This window comes from Diaphorina citri, unplaced genomic scaffold, assembly GCF_000475195.1.
Source record: "Diaphorina citri unplaced genomic scaffold, Diaci psyllid genome assembly version 1.1 scaffold50, whole genome shotgun sequence".
Classification (NCBI taxonomy): Eukaryota; Metazoa; Arthropoda; class Insecta; order Hemiptera; family Psyllidae; genus Diaphorina; species Diaphorina citri.
Window position 1 is genome coordinate 199,504 of NW_007377487.1, and position 25,985 is coordinate 225,488.

The window sequence follows — 25,985 nt, forward strand, 5'->3', positions numbered from 1 at the left end:
TCCATGGCAATGAGGCAAAATCGTGACATCTAACAAATGTGGTAAATGCACCTTTTAACTTTGTGTGATTTTCATCTCCCAGTCTTCCTGCCCTTTTTAGGCAGGGAAAAAACCCCCATGGTTTCATTATCTTTTTTTATGAATTTATTTATTTAATCACAATGAAACATCTGTTACATACATTAGATTATTTAGTTCTAATTCACTTACAGCTGAAATCTGATTATTGTTTGCAATTCTCAACGCTTCCTTGACTTCCTTTTCACTGAATCCCATCTCTTTGATATTGTTGACAACGTTCATGTCAAATTTAAACTCCAACAACCTTCGCCGCTTGTAGTCCTCCAAAATGATGTCAATTTTCTGGTAAAACGCTAGGGAGTTTTTCTCCGTTGTCAATTTCTGCAGATTGTCACTTTCATTCAAGTAGGTCACAATGCTTGCATAGTCCAAATATTTGTTGTTTGAGTCCAGCAACCACTCTAAAGTTTCTGTGGTATTGTTCCTGCAAATAAAATAATTAATGGGTAAGTAGTAAGTAAGATCTTTCTGAACTTGGTTAAAGTTTTAAGATTCAAATAAAATAATTAATGGGTAAGTTTTTTTTTTTTTTTTTGGAAACAAAGCATTCTATAAATGTTGAGATTTCCCTTGCTTTGTGTTGAACACATCTTCCAAATTTGGACAAATTGTGTGACAGTTATTGTGGGAAAAACAACTATTAAATTCAAACTCACTTATTATTTACGAAGAATACTGTAGTAATAGAAAGTAAAAAGAAGGTGATTGTAACAACAGAGGTCTTGTCATTCGAAAATCAAAGAGAAGGACAGGTTGGGAGATAGCCAGCCATTCCAAGAATGAACCTAATCTGTTTTGAATAAAGTTTGCCCTGGGTGAGAATCGAACCCCCAAATAATGCAGCACTTACAAGACAGGTATGTGCTACCTTTTAAAACATCTGTCTTGTAAGCGCTAGGTCGCGGGTTCGATTCCCGTCCGTGGCAGATTTTATCCTGAAGGGATAAGGTTCGTTTTCAGAACAGCTGGCTTTCTTTTATCCTGTCTTCCTTCTCTTGAGACATTGGCAGTTACAGTAACCTCTTGTAAATCTCTTAGAAATAATAAATAAAATAATAATAACCTCATTTATGTAATTATTATTTTCAGGTGAGTGCAATATACGCAAGAAGTGAGATGAAATCCTTTTTCCCGTATTTCAAAAAAATATTTCATCTATCATCTTTCCAGAGGGCAACTCATGATGATCAACCAACTGACCCTTTGGATGGTCAAAGAAATTTTCTAACTGAACCAAAGGTAGATGCATTAATCCCCCACACTATACCAGGGTTAAAATAATTATTCACTCATATCTACAATTTAAAGCAGCCCCCCTCCCTTCCTTGCTAAACAAAAATCTCTTTTTTTCTGAATGGGCAGTGTGCAGCCCATTCAGAAAAAAATCTTACATCAGTATCATTGTAATCTTGGTGTGGAGGTATTGGAGGTTTAGCATGTTTAGATTCAATACTCCTTGTAGCTTCTATAATTTGTCTCTTGGATGGTGATTTTGTAGATTTAGAAGTACTTGGTGAAACTGGAGAACTTTTACTCTTCTCAATCAGAAGTAGCTCATCTGGGGACATGAAAGCAAAGATTAAATAAACATAATATAATGGAATAAACAAGGTACCTGCACTAAAAGAATAAACATTGGGTAAGAGATGGTTTGAACCTCTATGCTGTCTTGTGGCATGCAATTCTTCTCATACCAATGCAACTTGTTTTGGGTTGTGGTTATGTACTGGGTTGGGTTGAGCTCTGACTAGTTGAGACAGGACAACCCAGTACATTGAGGTTACAACCTTAGAAATAAGAAAAAACATCTGGAGAAAAACCTACTTGGAAATGAAAGTATACAAACCATAAGACTTAAGATTGCATTCTTGCAGCATCATACTGAAATCCAAGGGAAATAAAGTTCTCATTTTGTAAACAATTGAAGTGGCCTTTTTTATTTTTTAAAAAGAGGTTTAACAGAGGACAGAGGGGACTGCAACTGTCAAGGTCTTATCGTCCCAAAATCGACAGGATAGGAAAAAGCTAACCGTTCCAAGAACGAACATCATCCCTGATTTTCGGAAGTGGTCCGCCAACCAAGGCTTATTGGGAACCCCTGATCTATGCTGTCTTGTGGGATGCAATTCTCCTCATAACAATGCAACTTGTTTTGGGTTGAGGTTATGTATTGGGTTGGGTTGAGCTCTGACTAGCTGAGACAGGACATTGTTTATACAGTTTGGCATGGGAGTGCTAACTTAAAAACAAGGTTAGTTTACAAACCTTGCCTAACCCAACCCAGTACATTGTGGTTACAACCTTAGAAATAAGAAAAATCATCTGGAGAAAAACCTACTTGGAAATGAAAGTATACAAACCATAAGACTTAAGATTGCATTCTTGCAGCATCATGGAAGGTAACCAATAGGTGAGATTAACAAAGGAGAATCAAAGTCTCTATTTGATAAAATTTCATGTCCTGACTGGATTGAAACCGCGCTCTCCTGTTTACCAGGCAAGTGCCTTGATCACTGACTACTACCTATACATATGTGTTGAAATATTTAAAACACGATCGTGTGGTACCTACTGGGTCCATAAGAGAAAACCTGTTGCATTAACTACTTCAAGGCATTCTTTTACCCCCATGCCTATCCAGGAACGGAAAAGTTCGGTCAGAGAATTTCCGACCCGACCTGGATTCGAACCCAGTACCTCCAGGTTGAGAGTGTCTTGACCACTCAGCTACAGAGGCGGACCATTTGAGGGGGTTTCGTGTAAACTCGCCTTAATGCAGTGTTGCCGACTATGATCTGTGCGCGTTAAAAAAATATGCACGCTTGGTATTTTAACGCGCACACGTGGTTTTTGTTTTGGAAAAAATGGAAAATCAAAAGTCAAAAGCGAAAGAGCCGCAGCGGCGCAGCCGAAGGAAAAGGCCGAAAATTTTCTGAAGTGTATTCTCAACTCAACTGAAGTGATCGGTTTCAGTTCCTATTTTCTCTCGAGATAGGTACCCATACTTGCCTGCTCATCATTACTACTAGGTACCACTTTCCAGGTAAGACTTTTCAAATCAGTCTTGAGATTTAAATGCTTCCATAACCTGTGGATGTCTTCTGAACTGAACGCTTGACGGCTTCAAGAACAGGCGGCTATCATATTGAATATTTTGGCAAAAATTAAGCCTGGTGGTTTCGTTAGAAGTCTGTTTATTGAGCATTGATTGAATATTGCCCATTCCATGAAGCAATTTGCACTCCATGTGTGGGATAACAAGGGAACCATCTGTCCTTCATTTGGCTATGTGTGGACCTTTGCAGTACATTACTGACATATAATGCATTTTCTTAATTTCAGATACCAAGTAACCAAAATGTTTGAACAGGAGATTCAAAGATTGAATGCATATTCCTTCCGATTGAACCAGTTGTTCTATGCTCCATCCAAAGCAGACAGTAATCCAAGTTTTTTTTTCTCTCTTTTCAGACACGGGCAGAGATGAGTGCAATCAGCTCTGGTTGCAGATTATGGAGAAGAAATATTTCATCAGTTTACAAGACAAGGCCGAATCTCCTGCCCTCCTAACAGCTATCTGTGATTGTTTAGCTACGATGAATCATATGACGTATGATATCTTGGACAGAGCTCATCAGAGAACATGTCTAGCTGTAAGTATAGCTGTTATTAGATTGTGCGTAAAAAACGAATATGTAAAAAAAATGAGGCTCATTTGAAAACCCAAAGTTGGATCCCAACTTGCGGACTTTGCGAATTGGAATAATGCCAGAAATATCCGCACCAAAAATTAAAGAATTACTTTTTTTCTTCGAAATTTCAAATGGGCCCTCGAGAAGAACGAGATAAGCGTAAGTTCCGGGACACTCTGTATGTGTGAACCCTAACATGGTGTATCTTCTATTCGTCAGATTCTATTGTTGTTGAAAATATGTCTTCTATCAGCTACACACCAGGGTGATGGTCTCTAGCCATGTATTGGCTCGTCATGAACCGCAGTCAACCATCGTGAGGACTTGGGCTTGTTATTTTCAAGCAGAGAGAACCCTTTGAAACTATCAGCTTGCTAGGCTGGTTAGGGTTAGCTGTTCTCCTCCCTGTTTATAGTCCCACAGCCAGACGCTAGTCTACTCTCTGTTTACCAAGGGTTCCCAAACTTTTCAGTTTTGTGTACCACCTGACACCTCAAGGTCCTTTTGGGGATATCACCTATCAGTTTTGTTTGGATTGGGGTTTAAATAAATATATTATAGCGCTGTAGGAGGATTTTTTTTGTTAATTGTAGTACGATGTCACAATTTTTTTAGTGCAGCTAGATACTCATAGAAGTAACTCCATGAATCCTCTCTATCTATTCGTCAGATTCTATTCGGCCATTGTAGTCATGACGAGAGTACAGTGAGAGCAGCAGCAGTCAGAGCCCTAGCTATCTATTCTGCGTTTGAACACGAGGACCCTGTATTTCTAGCCGATGTAGCTGACATGCTGGTGAAGTGCGCACATGACCCTGTACCTCTGGTGAGGGGCAAGGCTGCCTGGTCCCTAGGCAACCTTTCTGATACGCTAGGTACGTATTCCAAATTCCAAATCCAAGCCAGTTATTATTATTGTTACGTGTACGTGGGCGTGAATGGGTTCGTAAAAGATTAGGACTAGTGAAAACACTCGCGATTTCGTTTATTTAAATCTAGATTTAGTTCACAGTTTATTTAGTTCACAAAAAGAGTACACAGTCACCAGGTACAATCGCTATTACAAGGTACAATCTCTTATCACAAAGTACGATCGCTTATCTATCACTGTTAACACTAACTTTCACTTTGGTACTTTACTGTCACTTATCGCGGTACTAACACTTTGATAAAACTCACTCACTATCACTGTACTAATCGCTTACTAGATCGCTACTAACACATAAACAAATCCAACACAGATCTAACTGACAGGTGGGTACCTACTCTCAATTTGTAGCTCCCCGAGAGAGTGAGGAAGCACCTGGAATGTGCTAGAGAATTTCTCCTAAATTCCAGACAATCCTACGTCATTACGTGCGGACGAGCGTTGTCGTGCATGAGGACCATATCCTCACCAATGAAGGGCTTGAACGGCATCACAATACCTTGCAGAATGTCTCTCCGGTAGATCTCGGCAGTCATTGACCCCCTCTCTAGAACATGCAAGGTGGTTCGGCAATTCAAAGTTATTCCTCCCAAAGTCATAATTGGTCCACCACCAAATTGCACTTTTCCTACGATGTTGCACTGCGCGTACCGTTCATTTGGTCTTCTCAGCACTCGAACTTGATGGTCATCAGTCACTAAACTGAATTTGCAATCATCTGTGAACAATACCCGTCTCCATTGACGCATTGTCCATCTCCTGTAGTTTGCAGCATACTCTAGTCTTTCAAGTTTGTGACATCTAGTGAGAAGAGGCGAGCGCTTGGCCCGGTAAGAGCATGCTGAATTTGCAATCATCTGTGAACAATACCCGTCTCCATTGACGCATTGACCATCTCCTGTAGTTTGCAGCATACTCTAGTCTTTCAAGTTTGTGACATCTAGTGAGAAGAGGCGAGCGCTTGGCCCGGTAAGAGCATATATTGTGTTCTTTCAGTCGTCTGGACACTGTGCTGACCGAATTATTGACATTTCGGGCACGTTGGAGCTCGTTACGTAGGGCAGGTTTCGTCATAAATGTAAATGCAGTTTCTTTGTGTTATTATGTCACAACTTTGGTGCTCACTGCAGCATTGTAGGATTTTCCCAATATCTCAATACAACATGATTGAAGATTCTGACACTAAAGTAGCACAATATACAGGTCTTCCGAGCAAGGCCCACTTTGACATCCTGCTTGGCCTATTGGATAGAGTAGAATATATCCAGCTTATACGTCCAGAATGAGACTTCCACAGTCTAAACAATACCCCAGATCCTGTGCATTAAGGCTATTTTCAAATATACAGGGAACATTCCCCTGTAGAGGGACTCGAACACTTCCGTTTAGAGAGGGGATGTATCCAGCAACAACGTCGTAGAAAAGTATTGGGATGCACGTATGCATTTATTTATGACAATAAAGATATACGATTTATGTCTGAGAATGACCTAATAGCCAAGTTCTCGACCTTTGAACACAGCAACTATTTGTTTCATTGTCCCAGGTCATGTTCTGTCCAACCCCCACCTCGCGTGTCTTCCCCGATAGGCAATAATGTTTGTTTCATTGTCCCAGGTCATGTTCTGTCCAACCCCCACCTCACGCGTCTTCCCGATAGTCAATACTGGAAGGATTGCATCTTCCCCACCATGTGCAACCTCCTCACGTCCTGCAACAATTTCAAAGTGAGAATCTCTGTGTGTACCACGCTCTCTGCTTTGGATTCGAGAGAGCAATACAACCCTCACTTCCACGACATAGTGAACAGTGTGCTGTGCTCGTTCGCCGTCACCACACACACGTACGATATTCATCTGTCCAGTCTCAAGGTAACCCTGTATAAAACCCTCTGTCATTTCGTGCTCTTGTTGAACCCGGTAGATATTGCTAGTCAGGTGTTGTTGTCTGCGTTAGGTTGTCATGGAGACGCTGTGAAGGCAATGGTCATGGATGAAGAGTTGGGCAAGCTGAGGGAGAGATGTCGGGGGAAGGTAGCCGAGCTATCCCGAGTGTGTGAAGATAGCAAGTGTTTGGATCTACTGAGAGTGGTGTTTAGTGAGGAGACTGGCTCTTGAGGTCGTGGTTATGTACCGGGTTGAGATAGGCAAGGCTGGTAAAGTTGCCTTGTTTTTCAAGTTACCACTCCCATGCCAAACTGTAAAAACAATATCCTGTCTCACCTAGTACTGTCTCAACTCAACCCGGTACATAACCACAACCTGATAGTAGATGTAGAAGAATAGGAACGCAACTCCCCATGTCCTGCATTGTTTATAACTGAGGTAACCTGCTAATGGTCACATGACTGCCGTCATCTTTGAAAGTGGCAAGAAATTCAAAGTCCCATTAGACGCAATGTAATTTTCCCACTTTTCTTTCATTAATTTCGGAGAAGCGAGGGATTTTCAAGAGAACTTCTATTAACCATTTGATTCAGTGGATTTTTCTAAACAAAATACTTGGGGTTTTCCCTGATAAAATCAGTCGTTTCTGAGTTATGATGAAATGTGGAAGACACCTTTTCGCTTGTTTTTGACCGCGAAAATTTGAATTTGTATTACGTGATAAATGATAAGACTGATGAAACGCAAAACAAGTTACTGAATAGTGATCAGTAGGGAGCGGATCATATGCACGATTGTATTTTCACTTTTCACAGAACCATACAACATTGCAAATTTTGAATTTGTATTACGTGATAAATGATAAGACTGATGAAACGCCAAACAAGTTACTGAATAGTGATCAGTAGGGAGCGGATCATATGCACGATTGTATTTTCACTTTTCACAGAACCATACAACATTGCAAAGGCACCCGTACACGGTCAGTAGTTTTCTAGCATCATGTGTATTTTACAGGCAAAAAATGTCTCATTTTGATTCTTGAATAAAGCGCAAGTCAATTTTTCAAGGTACTTTGAGAGAAAAGTCTTTATCAGACAATGTCAAAAAAGGCGCTGAAAAGGCAAAAAATTGAGATATGTATTGATTTTTCGAGATAATGAGAAATCTTCGTGTTTCTTGCACTCAATACTTAGTGAAATGTAATGAATGTTTCTTTCAATCCTGTGTGATTTTTCGAGATAATGAGAAATCTTCGTGTTTCTTGCACTCAATACTTAGTGAAATGTAATGAATGTTTCTTTCAATCCTGTGATAATCCAAATCCAAAAAGCCAATAAACCAACGATAATTCGATAAAGCGGACTGTAATTTTAAAGTGAAGAATTGAAAGAAAAAGTCGAAATGTCGAAATCCAGTATGCAAAAAATTTCCAAGATCTAACCAACAAATTTATTTTTGAAAAAATCACATTTTTTATGTTTACATGTTTATCAGCTGATTTCCTAAATAGGCCGGGGCTCACGAGGCCTAGAGCGAACAACGTTCAAGTTGGCCCGTCCATTCCCCCCAGCTTTGAAGGCTTTACAGGCTTCAAATCAACAAAGACATAGAACCAGGTACCTACAGGGGTTGAACAATAGTTTAGCTAGTTGACTATCTGATTTTAACAATATTAATTTGCAAATGTTGCCTCCCCTGGCACGAATAAGACTCTCCAGACGCCGCGACACGCTCCGGATGAGCGTGTTGACGTTGAGGCATTCGGTCCCACTCCTCCACGACTGCGCGTTTCAGATTTCTCAAGGATTCCACAGGAGGATTTCTTGCTCGGATGGCCTTTTTCATGTGATCCCATACGTGCTCAAGCGGATTCATATCCGGAGAGCGGGCAGGGTGCGGGAGGACCCCCAAATTCACTTCCTCTATAAGTATCTCTTCACGTGGTTTGCAACGTGCGGACAAGCGTTGTCGTGCATGAGGACCATATCCTCACCAATGAAGGGCTTGAACGGCATCACAATACCTTGCAGAATGTCTCTCCGGTGGTATGATCTCGGCAGTCATTGACCTGCCTCGTCTAGAAACACTGCCAAGGTGGTTCGGCCATTCAAAGTATTCCTCCGCAAAGTGTATAATTTGATCCCACCACGAAATTGCACTTTTCCTACGATGTTGCACTGCGCGTACCCGTTCATTTTTGGTCTTCTCAGCACTCGAACTTGATGGTCATCAGTCACTAGGAGCTGAATTTGCAATCATCTTGTGAACAATACCCGTCTCCATTGACGCGCATTGACCATCTCTCCTTGTAGTTTGCAGCATACTCTAGTCTTTTCAAGTTTGTGACATCTAGTGAGAAGAGGCGAGCGCGCTTGGGCCCGGGGTAAGAGCACATATTGTGTTATTTCACGTCGATCGCTGACACACCTTGAAGCTGACACTTTTCGAATATGTGTCTATGACGAGCAGCGAACAGTTGTAGCACGTTACGTATGTGCAGAAGTCATCTTCGCTCATACATGTTCATACAGCAGATTCTTTGTGTATATGTCACAACTTCTGGTGTCACTGCAGCATTGTAGGATTTTCCCAATATCTCAATAATCCTAAAATGCCAATGTTTACCTACCATGCTGGCACCGGTCGCTATGCGCATTTATATGTCATAGCTACTCATTTTCCTCGCAACAGCCAGTCACAGAATCAATCATTTGCATGATACAAATTTCTTGATTCCGCCGGGAATCGAACCCGGGTCTCCCGCGTGCAAGGCGAGCGCAGTGACCACTACGCCATGGGAGCTGACTAGGTTTCGTCATAAAGCGGTTTCTCAGCGCAGTCAGCTTCATGAAGCGGTCATCTTGAGGGGTTGTGGCGTGTTTTTGTCCTTGTCCACGTCTTCTTTTGAGAAATTATTTGAGCGTTCCCCTAATTTTGGAAGTGAGTGTATATAAAGGATACGTTTTTGGGTTCTCTTCTCTTTATTCTAAATACATTCAAGATGGATCGCTGACACACCTTGAAGTTGACACTTTTCACATGTGTCTAGATGAGAGGAACAACATGTACACGATATTTGTCTGAGAATCATCTTCCGCTCTTCATGTTCATACACAATTTGATGAATTTTCATGCATTGGGGGACAGGTTTCATCCCTTTTGGAATTTTCTTCTCCATTTCCTGTATGTCTTTGTCCGTAATTACATACATTTTTGTTTTAATTTTGTCACTTAATTGGTCAACGAACGAATCACTCGAATTCACATCCGAGCCCCTACATACTATTTTATCCGCATTGTTTTTGACAACGCTACCTATAGCGTCGGCAACGCTTTTTCCGTGGCCGGCTTCAAAGTAGTTCCAGATAACATGTTTGAAATTATGTTCAGCTGGAATTTTTGTCATCATGAAAATATTTGTTCTATTGCGGTATTGGGATGTGGGACCATCACTGTTAAAATAGATCGTATCCGCATTTGGTACTGTGTGCCTAATCGGTCTTGAGATAGGATTCATATGGGCCCAAATGGCTGAGGGGTCGTGGCGAGTATTCTTAGATAGGGTGGTGAATGATTGATGTAAAAGGCTATTTGTAGATGACTTGTAGTAAAATGCTCCCGTATGTAGGATTGTAGGGAAATTTGAGATCTGTCAGCGATCTTATCTATTTCTTGTGCTTATCTATTTCTCATTGTAAAATACAAAATAATTTTACTCAACGATTCCGTTTTCTCCTTTGAAAAGTCTCATTCAGCCCTGTTCTTAAATCTCCGGAACCTCCGGCCGGCGTTGAATTAATTTCCTCAAATGATCTTTTAATGACAGGACTCATCACCAGCTTCTATTCTCAATTTCAGCATGTCCAACAAAATCCCTTCATCATTGTGTTTGCCACGAAGAGACATGTCATGTGCATATTATGTTCTTTCACTCAAGATAGATCGCTGACACACCTTGAAGTTGACACTTTTCACATGTGTCTAGATGAGAGGAACAACATGTACACGATATTTGTCGGAGAATCATCTTCCGCTCTTCATGTTCATACACAATTTGATGAATTTTCATGCATTGGGGGACAGGTTTCATCACTTTTGGAATTTCCTTCTCCATTTCCTGTATGTCTTTGTCCGTAATTACATACATTTTCGTTTTAATGTTGTCACTTAATTGGTCAACGAACGAATCACTCGAATTCACATCCGAGCCCCTACATACTATTTTATCCGCATTGTTTTTGACAACGCAAATCAAGAGATCAGTTAGAGGTAGACGGATGAATAATGAGTTGTTGATCAAACATTGTGAAGTTATGATGTGTAATGCCTGATGTTTGTCGTTTGTATACCTGTCTATCTATAAGTACCTTTGGATATACATATTTATTTGATTGAGAGAATTCTTCTGAAAAACCACCAATAAATGGAAATTTTATAAAATAAATAAATAAAATTAAAAGTCCCCTGTTCTGCTTCCTCTTCAGTGTCTCATCAGGAGTCCGGCACCGACATTGACCTGTTCAGTCTGCTCAACGCTTGCTTACACTGTTGTGAGGACAGCGAGAAGATCCGATCCAACGCAGTGCGACCTCTGGGCATATTTCTCAAGCTACTCACAGCGGCCCATGTCACTGAAGAGACGTACAGGTGACATTTTTTTTTAACAGGTCTTGCTTGTTTTTTCCATAAAATGTAATGATATTACCAATCAAATATATTGGACCTTGTTTAGACTGCGAGAGTAAAGGAACTTTTCAGTCCTATGCTGGTAGTATAAACAAGGTATATTCTATTCTATTTTACAGGGTGGCTGTGGGACAGAGTGTTGTCTTGTTGACGCGGCTGGCGGGCTCGGGGACCAATATGAAGATCAAGTGGAATGCGTGCTATGCGTTGGGTGAGTACACCCTGTAGACTATGTTTTTTTGTTTGTTCGTTTTTTTTTTTAAATTTTAATTATTTGCTTTTGTACTATTTATGGATCCTGGTTGTCGGTACGAATTCCATGGATATGGATTGGATAGATTTGTAGTAAAATGCTCCCGTATGTAGGATTGTAAGGAAAGCTACTGTTGCGACCCCCCAAAATGCACGGCCTGCACTTCTTGTGCATATTTGAGGACGTAGTTCTCAGAAAAGTCACAATAGAGGGAAACTTCATTTTGTTTCAGTCTCTAGGTGGCAGCACCTCCTTAGTCGCTCTAAATATTATACTGATCCTAATACAGTACTGCGCGGAATTCGACACCTCTCCCCTATACGTGTTGCAAAATTTGCATTTAGCAATACCATTAACAATGGTCATCCAGGGTTTAAATTCATCAGAATATTCTAGTTTTTTTGCCACCTTTTTGATGTATTTCTTCTTGGTTCTTTTCCTCGTGTAGCATAATGCTCCATATTTGGATTTCTAGCAAACAAATCTTTAAAAACAAGGTTAAAACTCTTCTTTTTGGAATTAATTATAAACAAGGTAACAAATAAGGCTCGTATCACTTGAAAAATTAAACATAATCATTACAATTACAATTGTAGATATAGAATATTCATCAATTACAAATTAACAAATATTACAATCGTAATCGTAGAGCAAAAGAATGAAAATCGTAGTTATTGAATTTTCATCAGATATAGGTATCTATTACCTACTGACAAAGTTCACAAATAAGAACTGCTTCGTCGTCTTCACTCTCTATTCCGGCACATGAGTTGTGCGCCCATTTGTGACACCCTCCACAAATGATCCATCCTTCCGTGTGATATAGAAAGAGTAGGGGTTAACCCATCCTTTATACCAAAAGTTGATAAGCCAAACCAGCGGGGGTCGTCTGTGGATTAGACGAGGCTTTGATAGACGAGGCAGATTCTGTGTCCCAATCTGAAAACTATCTAAAACGGAAATGACGAAGATGAATGACTTGAACTTATCAACTATTAAAAGAAGTATATTGTGAACGTTTAAATAAATCAGGTACACTTTTAGCAAGGTAAAAGAAAGAGATGAACTTAAACTTAGAATACGAGAATCAACGAGGGTTGGCTAACACGGTAGGCACGAGTTATTTATAGTTTGATTTGGATAAGAAGGTACTGGTAAAGGTAGAAGGTAGGTACGTAGAGAGAAAGGTATGAACGAATTTGGACTTGGACCTGGACTAACTAGTTAACTATTCGATGGGTACTTATTCCTGACGAAGGTTTCCGTTTATATGTCTCCGACAGAACTCGGCTATCCGGAGAAAGTATGTGTAGGTATGTTCTGCGAAGAAAACGTAGACGTTGAACGAAGGTAAAGGTGAGTTTGGTTTCCGTAAGGAAAGGTTTATCAGGCCTTCCGTTCAGGGGAGTGAATTTAGGAGAAAGCGTAAGTGGGAGTTTTACCTCACGTTTGATTATCGTCCCTTGTATGAGTTTTGTAATTTTATAAACCCGACGGAGGAGTAACGGATTAGGTAGGTAGTATGAATATGGATGTAGACTAGTTTGATTTGGATAATTGTGTAAAGTACGTATAGGTAAGTATGTTTATAATAAACTGATGGCGGTGCCAGGCCAGAGCCTGTTGATAGGTGTAGCCTTTTGACACCGGCCGGTTAGACCTTCCGTCTAACGATGAGAGTGACTATGTACACTCTTGGGAGTAACGTCTGTTATCCCTTTGACTTACTACGTACTGTGTGTATCGTCCGATACACGGGGTTTGACTGTTAGTCAGAGATAAGGGGATTGATAGGTAGTGATATGATAGATAGACGATATTTGGATTATATCGGGTCTATAAAGTTTACTGTGGCTTAAAATAATGAGGGGCTCACGATTCGAGCGTGGGCAGATCGGGAGTGTATAAGAGCTAGAAGGAACTCACCCTACGGAGTTGAGGCTTACGGCTTTCCGCACTCAGAGAAAAAATGGGATGTTTGCAGCCCAAATTGGGCTATTTGCACTCCAGTTTCGGGACTGAGTGCCAGAAGCCTATTTTGCGTTTATTCCGTTAGGCAGGGGGATCCGTGGTAGCAGTGGCGGTTCGTCAATTTCCCAAGTGGGGGTTAAAATTTTTGTCTTAGATGAAAGTAGGTCTGTGTGTTATACTCGTATATAGGTACCCTATCTAACTTCAATAGGTAAGTAGGTTGTTAGAGAAAGTAGAGGAAGAGGAACATGAAAAATGAAACATGCACACAAAAATGAAAATAAATTATGACTAGGTAAATAACTCACCCTATGATTCCATCAGCCTCGCGTGATTAGGAGTTATTTCTGCAGCTAATTTCCTGAAAAGAAAATTCATTCTTCTATGTTTCTTTGCCGCAAAACGTTCAATTACTTTTCATTGAAATTATCAATGGAATGGACAAGTTCCTTCTCCATGGAGAGCATCGCAAGGGCTGAGAGACGATCTTCTTTCATAGTGCTCCTGAGGAAAGTTTTTATCCTTTTTAGACAGGAGAAACTTCTTTCGGCCTCGGAGGACGTCATAGGCGTTGTAATTATTATATCGAGACATTTTGAAACTTCACCAAAACATTCCACCAAATTGTTTTCTTTTAAAAACCCCAACAGATCTGTTGTTTTCGAAACTGTTTTAAAATCATCTCTGCCATACAAAACAATTAGTTCACCTTTTAATCTGTCTCTATCAAGAAATGGATAAGCACCCACTGCTTCATTGACCTCTTGCTGAGGGAAATCGGTTTGGTACAACGCAAATTTATCAAAATCAAAAATTTTGGCTAACACCAAATGCCCATTATAGAATTGCGTCCGGATCTTCTGGTGCAACTCTAATTGCGTCCGGATCATCCGGGTCATCTGACTCAATCTCAACGGGGTCTGGATTATCAGGAGCAGATTCTTCTTCTTGAGGTTGATCAGTTGCCTCTGCTGGGGCAAATTCATCATCTCCATAGACTTCAGGGTTGAGACGTTGAGAGGTACGATTCCACAATGTTTAAATCCGTTGATGGCCGTAGTTGGAGTTGCTGCCTTTAAATATGCCTCTGAAAACAAGCGACTAATCTGGAATTGGGATTCCCTTGTGGGCTTTCAGGCGATGACCATCTGCCACAAGCGTGCAGTCTAGGGTTTCATTCTTTAGAAGGTTATTTCCTAGCGAGCAACAATTGTCTCACGGAGGGACTGACCTCCAGTACCCACGTGATACTCCCTTCTTTGGTCTTATAACTGTGGTGGCAGTGAATCTCTCCGGTGGGGACGGAGAGCTGGCTGCTCACTGCCAACAAAACATCGTCTGCAGCCGTAGCCGGATCAGCCCCAAGGATGGCGACCCGGGGGAGTCGGTGTTCCTCCAGACTTTTTGTACTATAGCCGTGATTCTTTAACTCACGGCTGAGGACCTCCAGTTTGGCTTTGGTGTTTTCGGTTTTAGCAACTTCGATCCGGAGGCCCTCTCGGGATCGGATTACCTTCTGAACACCGATCCCCATCTTGGAGGGGTCGGCCACCTTAGTAATTTTATCTTTAATTGTTTCTACAGTTTCTCCCTCCTTGGGTTGGATAAGAATTCCAACCCTGGGGGAGAATGGCTTATTAGATTTTTTCTTCTTTTGTCTTTTGTTCACCCCCCCGAGGGAAACACAATTATGTGGAATCGTGAGCGACCTCCACCTCCAGTTGTCCCGGACCTTCATCGTCCGTGCGCCACCTGGGTGTGTGTCCCTATCTTCCTAATGCTCGCTCATGCCAACCACTAAAACTCCCCTGCGTTGGCTAGCAATTGATATCGCTCCTCCTGCCTGTGATCCCGTCATTGTGCAGCCACCTGTAAGAAAAATAAAACATAAACTAAAACTAAAGACATAAAATTTAAGATACTTCTGCTCATCCATATCCACCTTTCGCCTGTAAGAAAATAACTAATGTAATTAGAAACATGAAACTTAATTATACTTCTTCGTACACCTCCTTGAACCCGTTTTATGACAGCTTGTGCATCGATGTACTCTGAGTATAGTACATATGACAGCAGCCTGAGGGGTCCCTTGGAATTCATCTTGTTTCGGTCACCTTTCTTGAAGCTGTTTATTCCTTAGTATACCCTGTATAGGTATATAGGTCAGTCTCTTCAAGAAGGCCCTCTGTACTACTTCTTTGTTTATTTAAGGTATCCCCTATTGTTATTGTTGACTAATGTTTTATGTTCCGGTTCTTCAGCCTGCTTACTGTTTCGTTATTCATTCCTTCAGTATGTATTTGTTGAGCTGGCTGACACTTCTGTAACTCTTCGGTTTGGTGAAACTGAAAGCGAATTAGCCTCAGCCTCAGGTTTTCCTGCCAAAGAGCGTGTACTGACTATGATGCTCCTATGCTGAGATACTCTTTTGAATGTGTGAATGTGAAGCATGTTTTGAATGTTTATCAGACGGTGTCAAAAAAGGCGCTGAAAAGGCAAATTGATTTTTCGAGATAATGAGAAATTTTCGTGTTTCTTGCACTCAATACTTAGTGTTGCCTCCCCTGGCACGAATTACACGAATAAGACTCTCCAGACGCCGCGACATGCTCCGGATGAGCGTGTTGACGTTGAGGCATTCCGTCCCACTCCTCCACGACTGCGCGTTTCAGATCTCTCAAGGATTCCACAGGAGGATTTCTTGCTCGGATGGCCTTTTTCATGTGATCCCATACGTGCTCAATCGGATTCATATCCGGAGAGCGGGCAGGGTGCGGGAGGACCCCCAAATTCACTTCCTCTATAAGTATCTCTTCACGTGGTTTGCAACGTGCGGACAAGCGTTGTCGTGCATGAGGACCATATCCTCACCAATGAAGGGCTTGAACAGCATCACAATACCTTGCAGAATGTCTCTCCGGTAGATCTCGGCAGTCATTGACCCCCTCTCTAGAACATGCAAGGTGGTTCGGCCATTCAAAGTTATTCCTCCCCAAGTCATAATTGATCCACCACCAAATTGCACTTTTCCTACGATGTTGCACTGCGCGTACCGTTCATTTGGTCTTCTCAGCACTCGAACTTGATGGTCATCAGTCACTAAGCTGAATTTGCAATCATCTGTGAACAATACCCGTCTCCATTGACGCATTGACCATCTCCTGTAGTTTGCAGCATACTCTAGTCTTTCAAGTTTGTGACATCTAGTGAGAAGAGGCGAGCGCTTGGCCCGGTAAGAGCACATATTATGTTCTTTCACTCAAGATAGATCGCTGACACACCTTGAAGTTGACACTTTTCACATGTGTCTAGATGAGAGGAACAACATGTACACGATATTTGTCGGAGAATCATCTTCCGCTCTTCATGTTCATACACAATTTGATGAATTTTCATGCATTGGGGGACAGGTTTCATCCCTTTTGGAATTTTCTTCTCCATTTCCTGTATGTCTTTGTCCGTAATTACATACATTTTTGTTTTAATTTTGTCACTTAATTGGTCAACGAACGAATCACTCGAATTCACATCCGAGCCCCTACATACTATTTTATCCGCATTGTTTTTGACAACGCTACCTATAGCGTCGGCAACGCTTTTTCCGTGGCCGGCTTCAAAGTAGTTCCAGATAACATGTTTGAAATTATGTTCAGCTGGAATTTTTGTCATCATGAAAATATTTGTTCTATTGCGGTATTGGGATGTGGGACCATCACTGTTAAAATAGATCGTATCCGCATTTGGTACTGTGTGCCTAATCGGTCTTGAGATAGGATTCATATGGGCCCAAATGGCTGAGGGGTCGTGGCGAGTATTCTTAGATAGGGTGGTGAATGATTGATGTAAAAGGCTATTTGTAGATGACTTGTAGTAAAATGCTCCCGTATGTAGGATTGTAGGGAAATTTGAGATCTGTCAGCGATCTTATCTATTTCTTGTGCTTATCTATTTCTCATTGTAAAATACAAAATAATTTTACTCAACGATTCCGTTTTCTCCTTTGAAAAGTCTCATTCAGCCCTGTTCTTAAATCTCCGGAACCTCCGGCCGGCGTTGAATTAATTTCCTCAAATGATCTTTTAATGACAGGACTCATCACCAGCTTCTATTCTCAATTTCAGCATGTCCAACAAAATCCCTTCATCATTGTGTTTGCCACGAAGAGACATGTCATGTGTTCCACAGAATATAATTGATTTTATGATAGAAGATACGATTTGCTTGTTGTGATCTAGAGTTCCATTATGGGCTGTTTGAAGTTGTACGTCAACAGGAACACTTTCATTAAAATCTTTGGCTTTAGTTGTAGCTGTTTTGTCAACTATACTTTCTGCATGATGTTTACACATATTGTGTATTTTTCTAAAATTTGTGAATGGTTTCACTATGAAGGATCCAACAATACCTTGTACTGACCCTGGATTTGGTGAAAATAACACACAATGCAAACATAGTGCAGTGTACCTTTCAGAGGTTTGGAATAAACAAGCCATGGTGAGTATTGTTCTAGCCAAGAGTGGTTGAACTTTCTTTTTTGAGTTTTACACTATTTACAGAGCACTGTATTGTTGCACGTCTTGTCACTTAGATTACTTTAAGGTTATCAAATAATGAGCTGATGATGGCTATCTGGCGGTTGGTCCACTGCAGGCAAATTTGAGATCTGTCAGCGATCTTATCTATTTCTTGTGCTTATCTATTTCTCATTGTAAAATACAAAATAATTTTACTCAACGATTCCGTTTTCTCCTTTGAAAAGTCTCATTCAGCCCTGTTGTTAAATCTCCGGAACCTCCGGCGGCGTTGAATTAATTTCCTCAAATGATCTTTTAATGACTCATCACCAGCTTCTATTCTCAATTTCAGCATGTCCAACAAAATCCCTTCATCATTGTGTTTGCCACGAAGAGACATGTCATGTGTTCCACAGAATATAATTGATTTTATGATAGAAGATACGATTTGCTTGTTGTGATCTAGAGTTCCATTATGGGCTGTTTGAAGTTGTACGTCAACAGGAACACTTTCATTAAAATCTTTGGCTTTAGTTGTAGCTGTTTTGTCAACTATACTTTCTGCATGATGTTTACACATATTGTGTATTTTTCTAAAATTTGTGAATGGTTTCACTATGAAGGATCCAACAATACCTTGTACTGACCCTGGATTTGGTGAAAATAACACACAATGCAAACATAGTGCAGTGTACCTTTCAGAGGTTTGGAATAAACAAGCCATGGTGAGTATTGTTCTAGCCAAGAGTGGTTGAACTTTCTTTTTTGAGTTTCGACATCTGCTTTAAAGTTGTATTTTTTATCTGGAATCCATGGATTTACCAAAAGATCTTTCTTCTTTTCGAGTGGTATGGTTCCACATCTACTTTGACCAACATACCTCCCTAAATCGTTCTCATGGATGTCCTCAGCCTCAGGCACATTAGATAGAGGTGTATTTGTTGAGCTGGCTGACACTTCTGTAACTCTTCGGTTTGGTGAAACTGAAAGCGAATTAGCCTCAGCCTCAGGCACATTAGATAGAGGTGTATTTGTTGAGCTGGCTGACACTTCTAAAACTCTTCGGTTTGGTGAAACTGAAAGCGAATACCCATTGGTCCTCATTTTTCCTGCCCTATGACTTTGAAACATCACCCAAGTAAGCGCAACTGATCTATTGAGTTTTAGGGATTAGGCATAGAGATTTGCCAATTAGAAGGGGGAAGCAACAATCAATGATGGCGTATTGTATCATAGAAAGCATGGCAGTCGGCGGGAATATGAGCTTTGAGCTCTTGTAGGTGTTTCCATTTTGATGTTGTGATTGGAATAGAATAGAATATACGTTTTATTTGCACATAAGATACATGAAAGTACATTGTACAATGGTCAATTTCTAATCTAAATCATATAAAATTCAAAATAATTATTCTTTATGACATTATGATACAATGAACGTGTTCTATTATTAGAATTTAAAGTTGTCATAATCTAATATAATATATTATGTATCCTATATCTTAGGTCTTGGAAGTTGGCCTTTGTGCAACGGTGGTGGAGAGTTCACTTCTAATGGCTGTTTTTTTCTTTCTAATTGGCAGGTCTCTATAGTCTTCTTCAAATGATACCTTGTATTGAATTTGGCCTTGAGGTAAATACCTTAGAGCCCGTATATTGTTCACTTTGAGTTGTGTTCCAGGTCTAATACTTGGGTACACCATGTTCAACGAATAGTTCTTAAAGAACGTGTATGACAGGTACATTGCCTCATAAGGGAATGGTTTCTTCCTTGCTTGTCTAGCATACTCTGCATACTGGCTGGGTAGATAGATTTCTTTTGCAGTTTTTTTATTTACTGTTCCTCTCTTGGGGTTCACATACATATATTATAAGTCGCAATAATCAAATCTAATTGGCTTCCCTCTAATGAATTCACAAAATAACAACGAATTGCTTGCGTTAGACGTTTTCAAAAAATGAGAAAAAATGATCATTTGTGTTTGTGAGCGTTGTTTGTTATTGCTCGTGGTTCCTAGAGCTAGTCTCTAGGTGGCAGCACCTCCTTAGTCGCTCTAAATATTATACTGATCCTAATACAGTACTGCGCGGAATTACCTCACTGCGCGGAATTCGACACCTCTCCCCTAAAAGGAATTTTAATCAAATTAAAGCACATAAATTAAATTACGTTAAGCTCTTTAATTACGTTAGACCAGGAAGGTAATAATCAAAATTATTATGTAGGTACTTTTAACATTTTGGCAGAAGAGAGTAGTCAATGAGAATATTTGAGGTACCTACTCACCGTTTTCAGAGCTGAATAGTCGGTCAGGTGATAGGTCGGTGTCCGCTGATTGCAGTGGTGTGGTGGATGTTGACTTCCTTCTCTTTGCAAACTGAACAATGCCAGTTTTTCCCAGGTTCTTTCTGCGCACTTGGAATTTCTCATACAGCAAACCCCTTGCGTTCACCTTCTTTCCACCGATTCTTCGATAACCTTCATAGAAAGTGTCCGAACTTTCTCCTGTGAACAAAATTCTAATCTACTCGGCCAAACAATTGTATTCTCTTGACGACGGTTGTTTATTCGGATTTGTCTGAACAATACTGTCAACAATAATGTTGATGACGGTCTTGCGTTCTGTAGGTTTGAGGATGTATTCCTTTCCTTCTGCTGCTGTTAAAATACTTCTGCCCTCTGGGTTGGTTCTCAATGCTTCTCGTACGTAGTTATCACCAATGACAGGTAAAAAGTTATACCCACTGATTGATAATCCGCCAGAGCAAGCCGTTGAAGAATCAGCCCGTGGCAGAGAATTCCAAACGCTCCATCGTTACAAGCCAGGAGATCTGCAAGCGAATTGTGAGGAACATCCAGCTCCGGGTTTGGCTGAAGGCGGGCGAAAATACCACCAGCTTGAATTTCTTTCTGCGCCTCCATGTACCTGATCCTGCTCCAGCCCACTGAGTCAAGTTTTTGACTACTACGACCGTGCGCCTCCGTTTCGGGGGATGGAAGGGATCCCTTCGATCCGTAGGGGTGAAGGTGTGGTACATTTTGTTGATTTCCTTGAGCTTTTTCTTAATTAGCTCATAGTCCGTGATGTTAGTTGTTCTAATGCTAACGCTATCTCCTAGATGTTTCAGGGTGAACTTGCTTTTGCAAAGCTCAGTTAGCATCTTGTTGATGTTTACTAGGTTAATCTCCATTTTTTCTAACTATGATCGGAGTTATTTTTTGTTGTCTCGCGGGACTGTGCCGTTCCTCAGAGAGGTTTGAGAGTGGGCTGTATCTACTGCCATTGTTTGGTTCTTTGTTACGAGAGTCAGCTTCACTGGCTTTCGAAGTTGACCTTGTGTTCCTATTTGTGTTATTGTCGACGGGAGAGCGTCTGCTCTTTCGTTGTGTGTTTTTGTTTACCATCTTAATCTTTAGGTAGCCTAGGTGATGTTTTTAGATTTAGGCGCTGGGGCCGCACTTCCCGAATGTGACAAGCACCGAGGGGGAAGAGTTCTGAGAAGAACTTTTTTCAGCTTTACCAGCTATGTCCTATCTACTCTTTAGTAGTTTTGGGGTTGAGCTGCACTTCCCAAATGTGACAAGCACCGAGGGGGAAGAGTCCTGAGAAGGACTTTTTTCAGCAATCAACTGGAGTTCTTTAAGTAACCTATCTACTCTTTATATACTCTTGATAAGGAGAACCAAAAAGGCAGATATATTTTGCAGAACTTCAAAGAATTATATTAATTTATTTGTTAAAAGCCGACATGTTTCGGAGGCACTTCCTCCATCATCAGGGCTACAGGAAACATTAAACACTAAACTACGAGGTACACTGAACACAGAAGACTAGGGGAGATCACAGAAAGAGGGTAGGTATAAGGTTAAAACTATAATATATGAAAATATGAAAAATATAAATCTGGGGCTAAAAATTGGAAAGACTCGCCATTTATATACTCGCCAAAGCTCGCGGTATGTCTCGACCGGGCAGCAGCCAGGGTAGAACGGGTAACGCTACCGTGACACGATTCAGGAGGAAGCGTAGAATCTGGATGTCGGAGTCTGTGATGTCTGGCAGCGTCAAGTCGTTCAAGGGTCGGGACTGGGCGGTAGAGGTTGTCCGTCGCGGTGTCGAGTTTGAAGTGGGGAGCCTTGAGAAAGGCTATTTTAGAAATCCTGAAAAGGACTATTTTAAATAAAAGATGAGCTGGTAGAAGCGAGGTTCTGTAACTGAAGTTGAAGTCTGGAAAAACGTAGCTGGCTCATGATCGATGTGTGTTTCGCCTATCTTGTTTAGTGGGGATTTGATAATAATTATGTCCTTGTTGACTTGATAACCAATCCAAAAGTTTTTTTTTGAAAATAAGACTCACAGCCGGTGCAGCGGTTGATCAACCAATCCACCAAATGACAAAATAAAAGTTTTTTTTTACTAAACGGTTGATTGTGACTTTCCACCAAACTAAACGTTTAGCTCTTGAGATCCACCACCTCCTCGAGCTGGTTGATTCGTCGTTTTCTGGAACTCAACACCTTAGTGTTAGTATAGGTTTTTTTTCTATTATCACTGACACTGACTATGTATGAAAGCTTAAATTTTTAATTTTAAAAGTAAACTTTAGTCTAACGAAACGAAAAAAACTAACGAAACTTTAGTCTAACGGTTTTCTGTTGGGTTCCCCGATGTAGGGTAATGTGGGGGAATATGACGCGCTTCACTCTTTGACGGCCTCCTTCGCTGCTGGACAAGAATCGACCAGTTTGGACAGGGTGTCTTTGAACGCCTTGCGCTGCGCCAGAAGCCCGTGGCATAAGGTGCCCAGAATACGTTCTTGCTGACGAAGAGCAAAATGAGCAGGAGCGTTAACCTTCTCAAACACGGGGCTCATTACTAGGGGCTGGAACATTGCTCCCCTCTAACAATTTCTCCGCATCCGCATATCTGATTCTGTTCCAGGAAGCGTCACCCAGTCTCTGGCATTGAATTCCCTGGGGCAGGAGAAGCGGGGCAGATTCTGGGATGTCCGGATCCTTCTCGTTGGTCTTGGGGTCCCAGAATGAGGCGTCGTTTACTCTGTCATCAAATGCACTCCGAAGCATTGCTACTTTGACACTATTGCTTTTCTCGGTAAGCTGCAAAACCTGTAGGCTTGAGGTGACTTGTAGTAGAGGGTGAAGGCAAATTTCTTCAGTTCCTGTGAGTATCTTTGATCTCCTCTCACAACTTTAGCATTACGATGCACATTGGAGAATATCTCCTTACTGATTCCAGAAAACTCACTGAGAAGTAAATTTTCTAGGTCGTCCCCAGCAAGGCCCTTTTTCTTCAAGGATCTGGTCAATTCCTTCAGATACAGGGGCAGGGGCTGAAGTACAAGAAGACGAAGGTGGATGAGATGATGTGACTGTAGAAGGGGCAGGGGCCAATGCGAAAGCCTCACAAATCTGGGAGGTTGAGAAGTAGGGGAGAACTTGGGATTAGGAGAGAGTTTGAAGAAGGGAGGAAGAAAGCCTCACAAATCTGAGAGTCTGAGAAGTAGGGACAGGGGCAGGGGCTGAAGTACAAGAAGACGAAGGTGGATGAGATGATGTGACTGTAGAAGGGGCAGGGGCCAATGAATCTATTTGGATGATGGGATGGGCCGCATGAGAATGTCCTAGAATAACACTCACTTCCTCAAAATATTGAGGGGTTGATATCGGAGCAGTTCATGTTGTCCCAGGAAGTCTACCCGCCAAATAGCTGGTATGTTTCCGAAACATTTTCTCGAGATTCCTCCATTTCTGGTTGCATGTTTTGCCGAGGAGAGAGTTTGAAGAAGGGAGGAAGAAAGCCTCACAAATCTGGGAGGTTGAGAAGTAGGGACAGGGGCAGAGGCTGAAGTACAAGAAGACGAAGGTGGATGAGATGATGTGACTGTAGAAGGGGCAGGGGCCAATGAATCTATTTGGATGATGGGATGGGCCGCATGAGAATGTCCTAGAATAACACTCACTTCCTCAAAATATTGAGGGGTTGATATCGGAGCAGTTCATTTTGTCCCAGGAAGTCTACCCGCCAAATAGCTGGTATGTTTCCGAAACATTTTCTCGAGATTCCTCCATTTCTGGTTGCATGTTTTGCCAGGATTGGCGCGGCCATCCTGTTTGCTACTTTAGTCCAAGCAGTTCCAATCCTTGTACTCTGATCTCGAAAGAGATGGTCTCAGTGGCGTAGCGTGCTCTATACTTGACTGTAATACTGGTCCTAAAATAAAAAAAAGTACATACCTCGTCATCGTGTTATTTATAGTCCAAAAGCAATCGCCTATCCTTCTTATTTTTGAAGTCAGTAATCACATCATCAAAAAGAGATGGTCTCAGTGGCGTAGCGTGCTCTATACTTGACTGTAATACTGGTCCTAAAATAAAAGAAAAGTACATACCTCGTCATCGTGTTATTTATAGTCCAAAAGCAATCGCCTATCCTTCTTATTTTTGAAGTCAGTAATCACATCATCATAGAAACTAGAACTTCTAGTCAGAGCATTGAGGAACTCCTTTTCAATGGAGATGAGGCCCAAGTGAGACTTCTTGGCTTGAGACTGGGTGTTCCTCTGGAAAGTGTGAATCCTCTTCAGGCAGGAACATGACCTCTCCACAGCAGCACTTGTGGCAGGAATACATAGAAAAAGTTCTATGAGTTTGAACGCCAGAGGCAAAGCACCATCCAATCCCGAGATCAGGAAGTATTCAAATAGATCTTTCAGACTTCTCTTGTAGCAGTCTGAATCAGAGTACATGACCTCTAATTCCATCTTTAAAATGCCAAAGTCAAACAATGAGGCATAAGACTTCTTGAGGGCATTAAAAGCTTCAACAGGAAAATTGAAATTGAACTTTTCGAAGTTTTCAGAGTCCATTAAGGACAAAAACGCCAAGTCCTCAATATTGGCGAACCGCTCCCAGACCTATAATAACACTGGTCACTGCTCGTTTGTGCCAGTTCCTTTGGTAGCAATATTCCACGAACGTGACTTCTGCACAAGTACCATCGTGGTAATTAATAGAGAGGAGGAAACGTTTCGTGAGAAAGTTTTAATATGGACTTTTCATGTTAGGTTCATAGATAATGAGATTGAAATATCCTACCCACAGATCTCGAGTTAATTGAGTGTGGCAATTAACTCTGTGTATTAGCGTAGGGAAGGCTCGCGGAAAGTAGCCAGCACCCAGGCAATCGTTGGCCAATGCGGTCAGGACACCGCAGATGAGGTCACCGGAGTTCTTGATAGCCAGGCCAGGGATATTGTCTGGCCCGGGAGCTTTCCGGGGTTTGATTGCTTTCAGGGCTTTACTGATGACATGTCGGGTGAAGGTGACGTGTGATCCCTCGTCAGGTAGAGGTGCGGTGGTGACCGTCGAGTCATCGTTGCTGGGCACAAGTCCATCGGACTTCTTGAAACTTGTGTTAAACCGACCTGAAGAATTCTTGGAAAAACTTTCACTGCTACCTTGACCTTGTGAATTCACATTTGAATGTTCACCATAGCGATTCTTATATGCATAGCAGTTCTTTTTGATGTGACCGCTTTTCTTGCAGCTAGAGGTGCGGTGGTGACCGTCGAGTCATCGTTGCTGGTCACAAGTCCATCGGACTTCTTGAAACTTGTGTTAAACTGACCTGAAGAATTCTTGGAAAAACTTTCACTGCTACTTTGACCTTGTGAATTCACATTTGAATGTTCACCATAGCGATTCTTATATGCATAGCAGTTCTTTTTGATGTGACCGCTTTTCTTGCAGGTAATTAAAAGTTTAAGTTACAATATGCATTTTTTGTACATTTGCATGAAATTGGTATATTTACATGCATGAAATTTGATCCCTATTCATTACAAGTGGTACATCTTTAGTGATAATCACTATTAAAAGCCTCACAAATCTGAGAGGTTGAGAAGTAGGGGAGAACTTGGGATTGGGAGAGAGTTTGAAGAAGGGAGGAGGAA

At 41.3% G+C, this 25,985-nt stretch overlaps 3 protein-coding genes and 1 long non-coding RNA gene across 4 annotated transcripts in view; 3 read left to right on the forward strand and 1 right to left on the reverse strand.

The window, feature by feature from the left end:
- The window catches only part of LOC103515781, a 19,866-nt gene extending 18,504 nt beyond the window's left edge, over positions 1-1,362 (forward strand). Inside the window, exon 4 of the mRNA XM_026828068.1 lies at positions 1,171-1,362. Within this exon, the coding sequence (XP_026683869.1) occupies positions 1,171-1,362 (192 nt within the window). The remainder of the gene's footprint in view (positions 1-1,170) is intronic.
- A 2,192-nt stretch (positions 1,363-3,554) lies between these two features.
- Positions 3,555-11,510, forward strand: LOC103515802 (HEAT repeat-containing protein 6). The gene is made up of 4 exons (XM_008480746.3): positions 3,555-3,734; positions 4,444-4,648; positions 11,075-11,237; positions 11,396-11,510. Exons 1-4 carry the CDS (start codon positions 3,594-3,596, stop codon positions 11,502-11,504), a joined length of 618 nt encoding a protein of 205 aa, XP_008478968.1. The 5' UTR covers positions 3,555-3,593; the 3' UTR covers positions 11,505-11,510.
- A 2,101-nt stretch (positions 11,511-13,611) lies between these two features.
- On the reverse strand, positions 13,612-15,087 carry LOC113470067. The gene has a single exon (XM_026828225.1). The coding sequence runs from the start codon at positions 14,493-14,495 to the stop codon at positions 13,911-13,913; it is 585 nt and encodes a 194-aa protein (XP_026684026.1). The 5' UTR covers positions 14,496-15,087; the 3' UTR covers positions 13,612-13,910.
- Positions 15,088-15,172: 85 nt separating this feature from the next.
- Positions 15,173-21,224, forward strand: LOC113470182. Its single transcript, XR_003393332.1, has 2 exons — positions 15,173-15,872; positions 18,932-21,224. It is a non-coding gene; the product is annotated as an uncharacterized LOC113470182 (long non-coding RNA).
- Positions 21,225-25,985: the final 4,761 nt, after the last annotated feature.

What these genes read in the sequence shown, in the direction of transcription:
- LOC103515802 (XM_008480746.3), top strand. Translation starts at nt 3,594, where the DNA reads ATGGAGAAGAAATATTTCATCAGTTTACAAGACAAGGCCGAATCTCCT. An exon ending in ATCAGAGAACATGTCTAGCT is followed by an intron (nt 3,735 to 4,443) that starts GTAAGTATAGCT and finishes TCTATTCGTCAG; the next exon opens with ATTCTATTCGGCCATTGTAG. An exon ending in CAACCTTTCTGATACGCTAG is followed by an intron (nt 4,649 to 11,074) that starts GTACGTATTCCA and finishes CTTCCTCTTCAG; the next exon opens with TGTCTCATCAGGAGTCCGGC.
- LOC113470067 (XM_026828225.1), bottom strand. Translation starts at nt 14,495, where the DNA reads ATGGAGATGATGAATTTGCCCCAGCAGAGGCAACTGATCAACCTCAAG.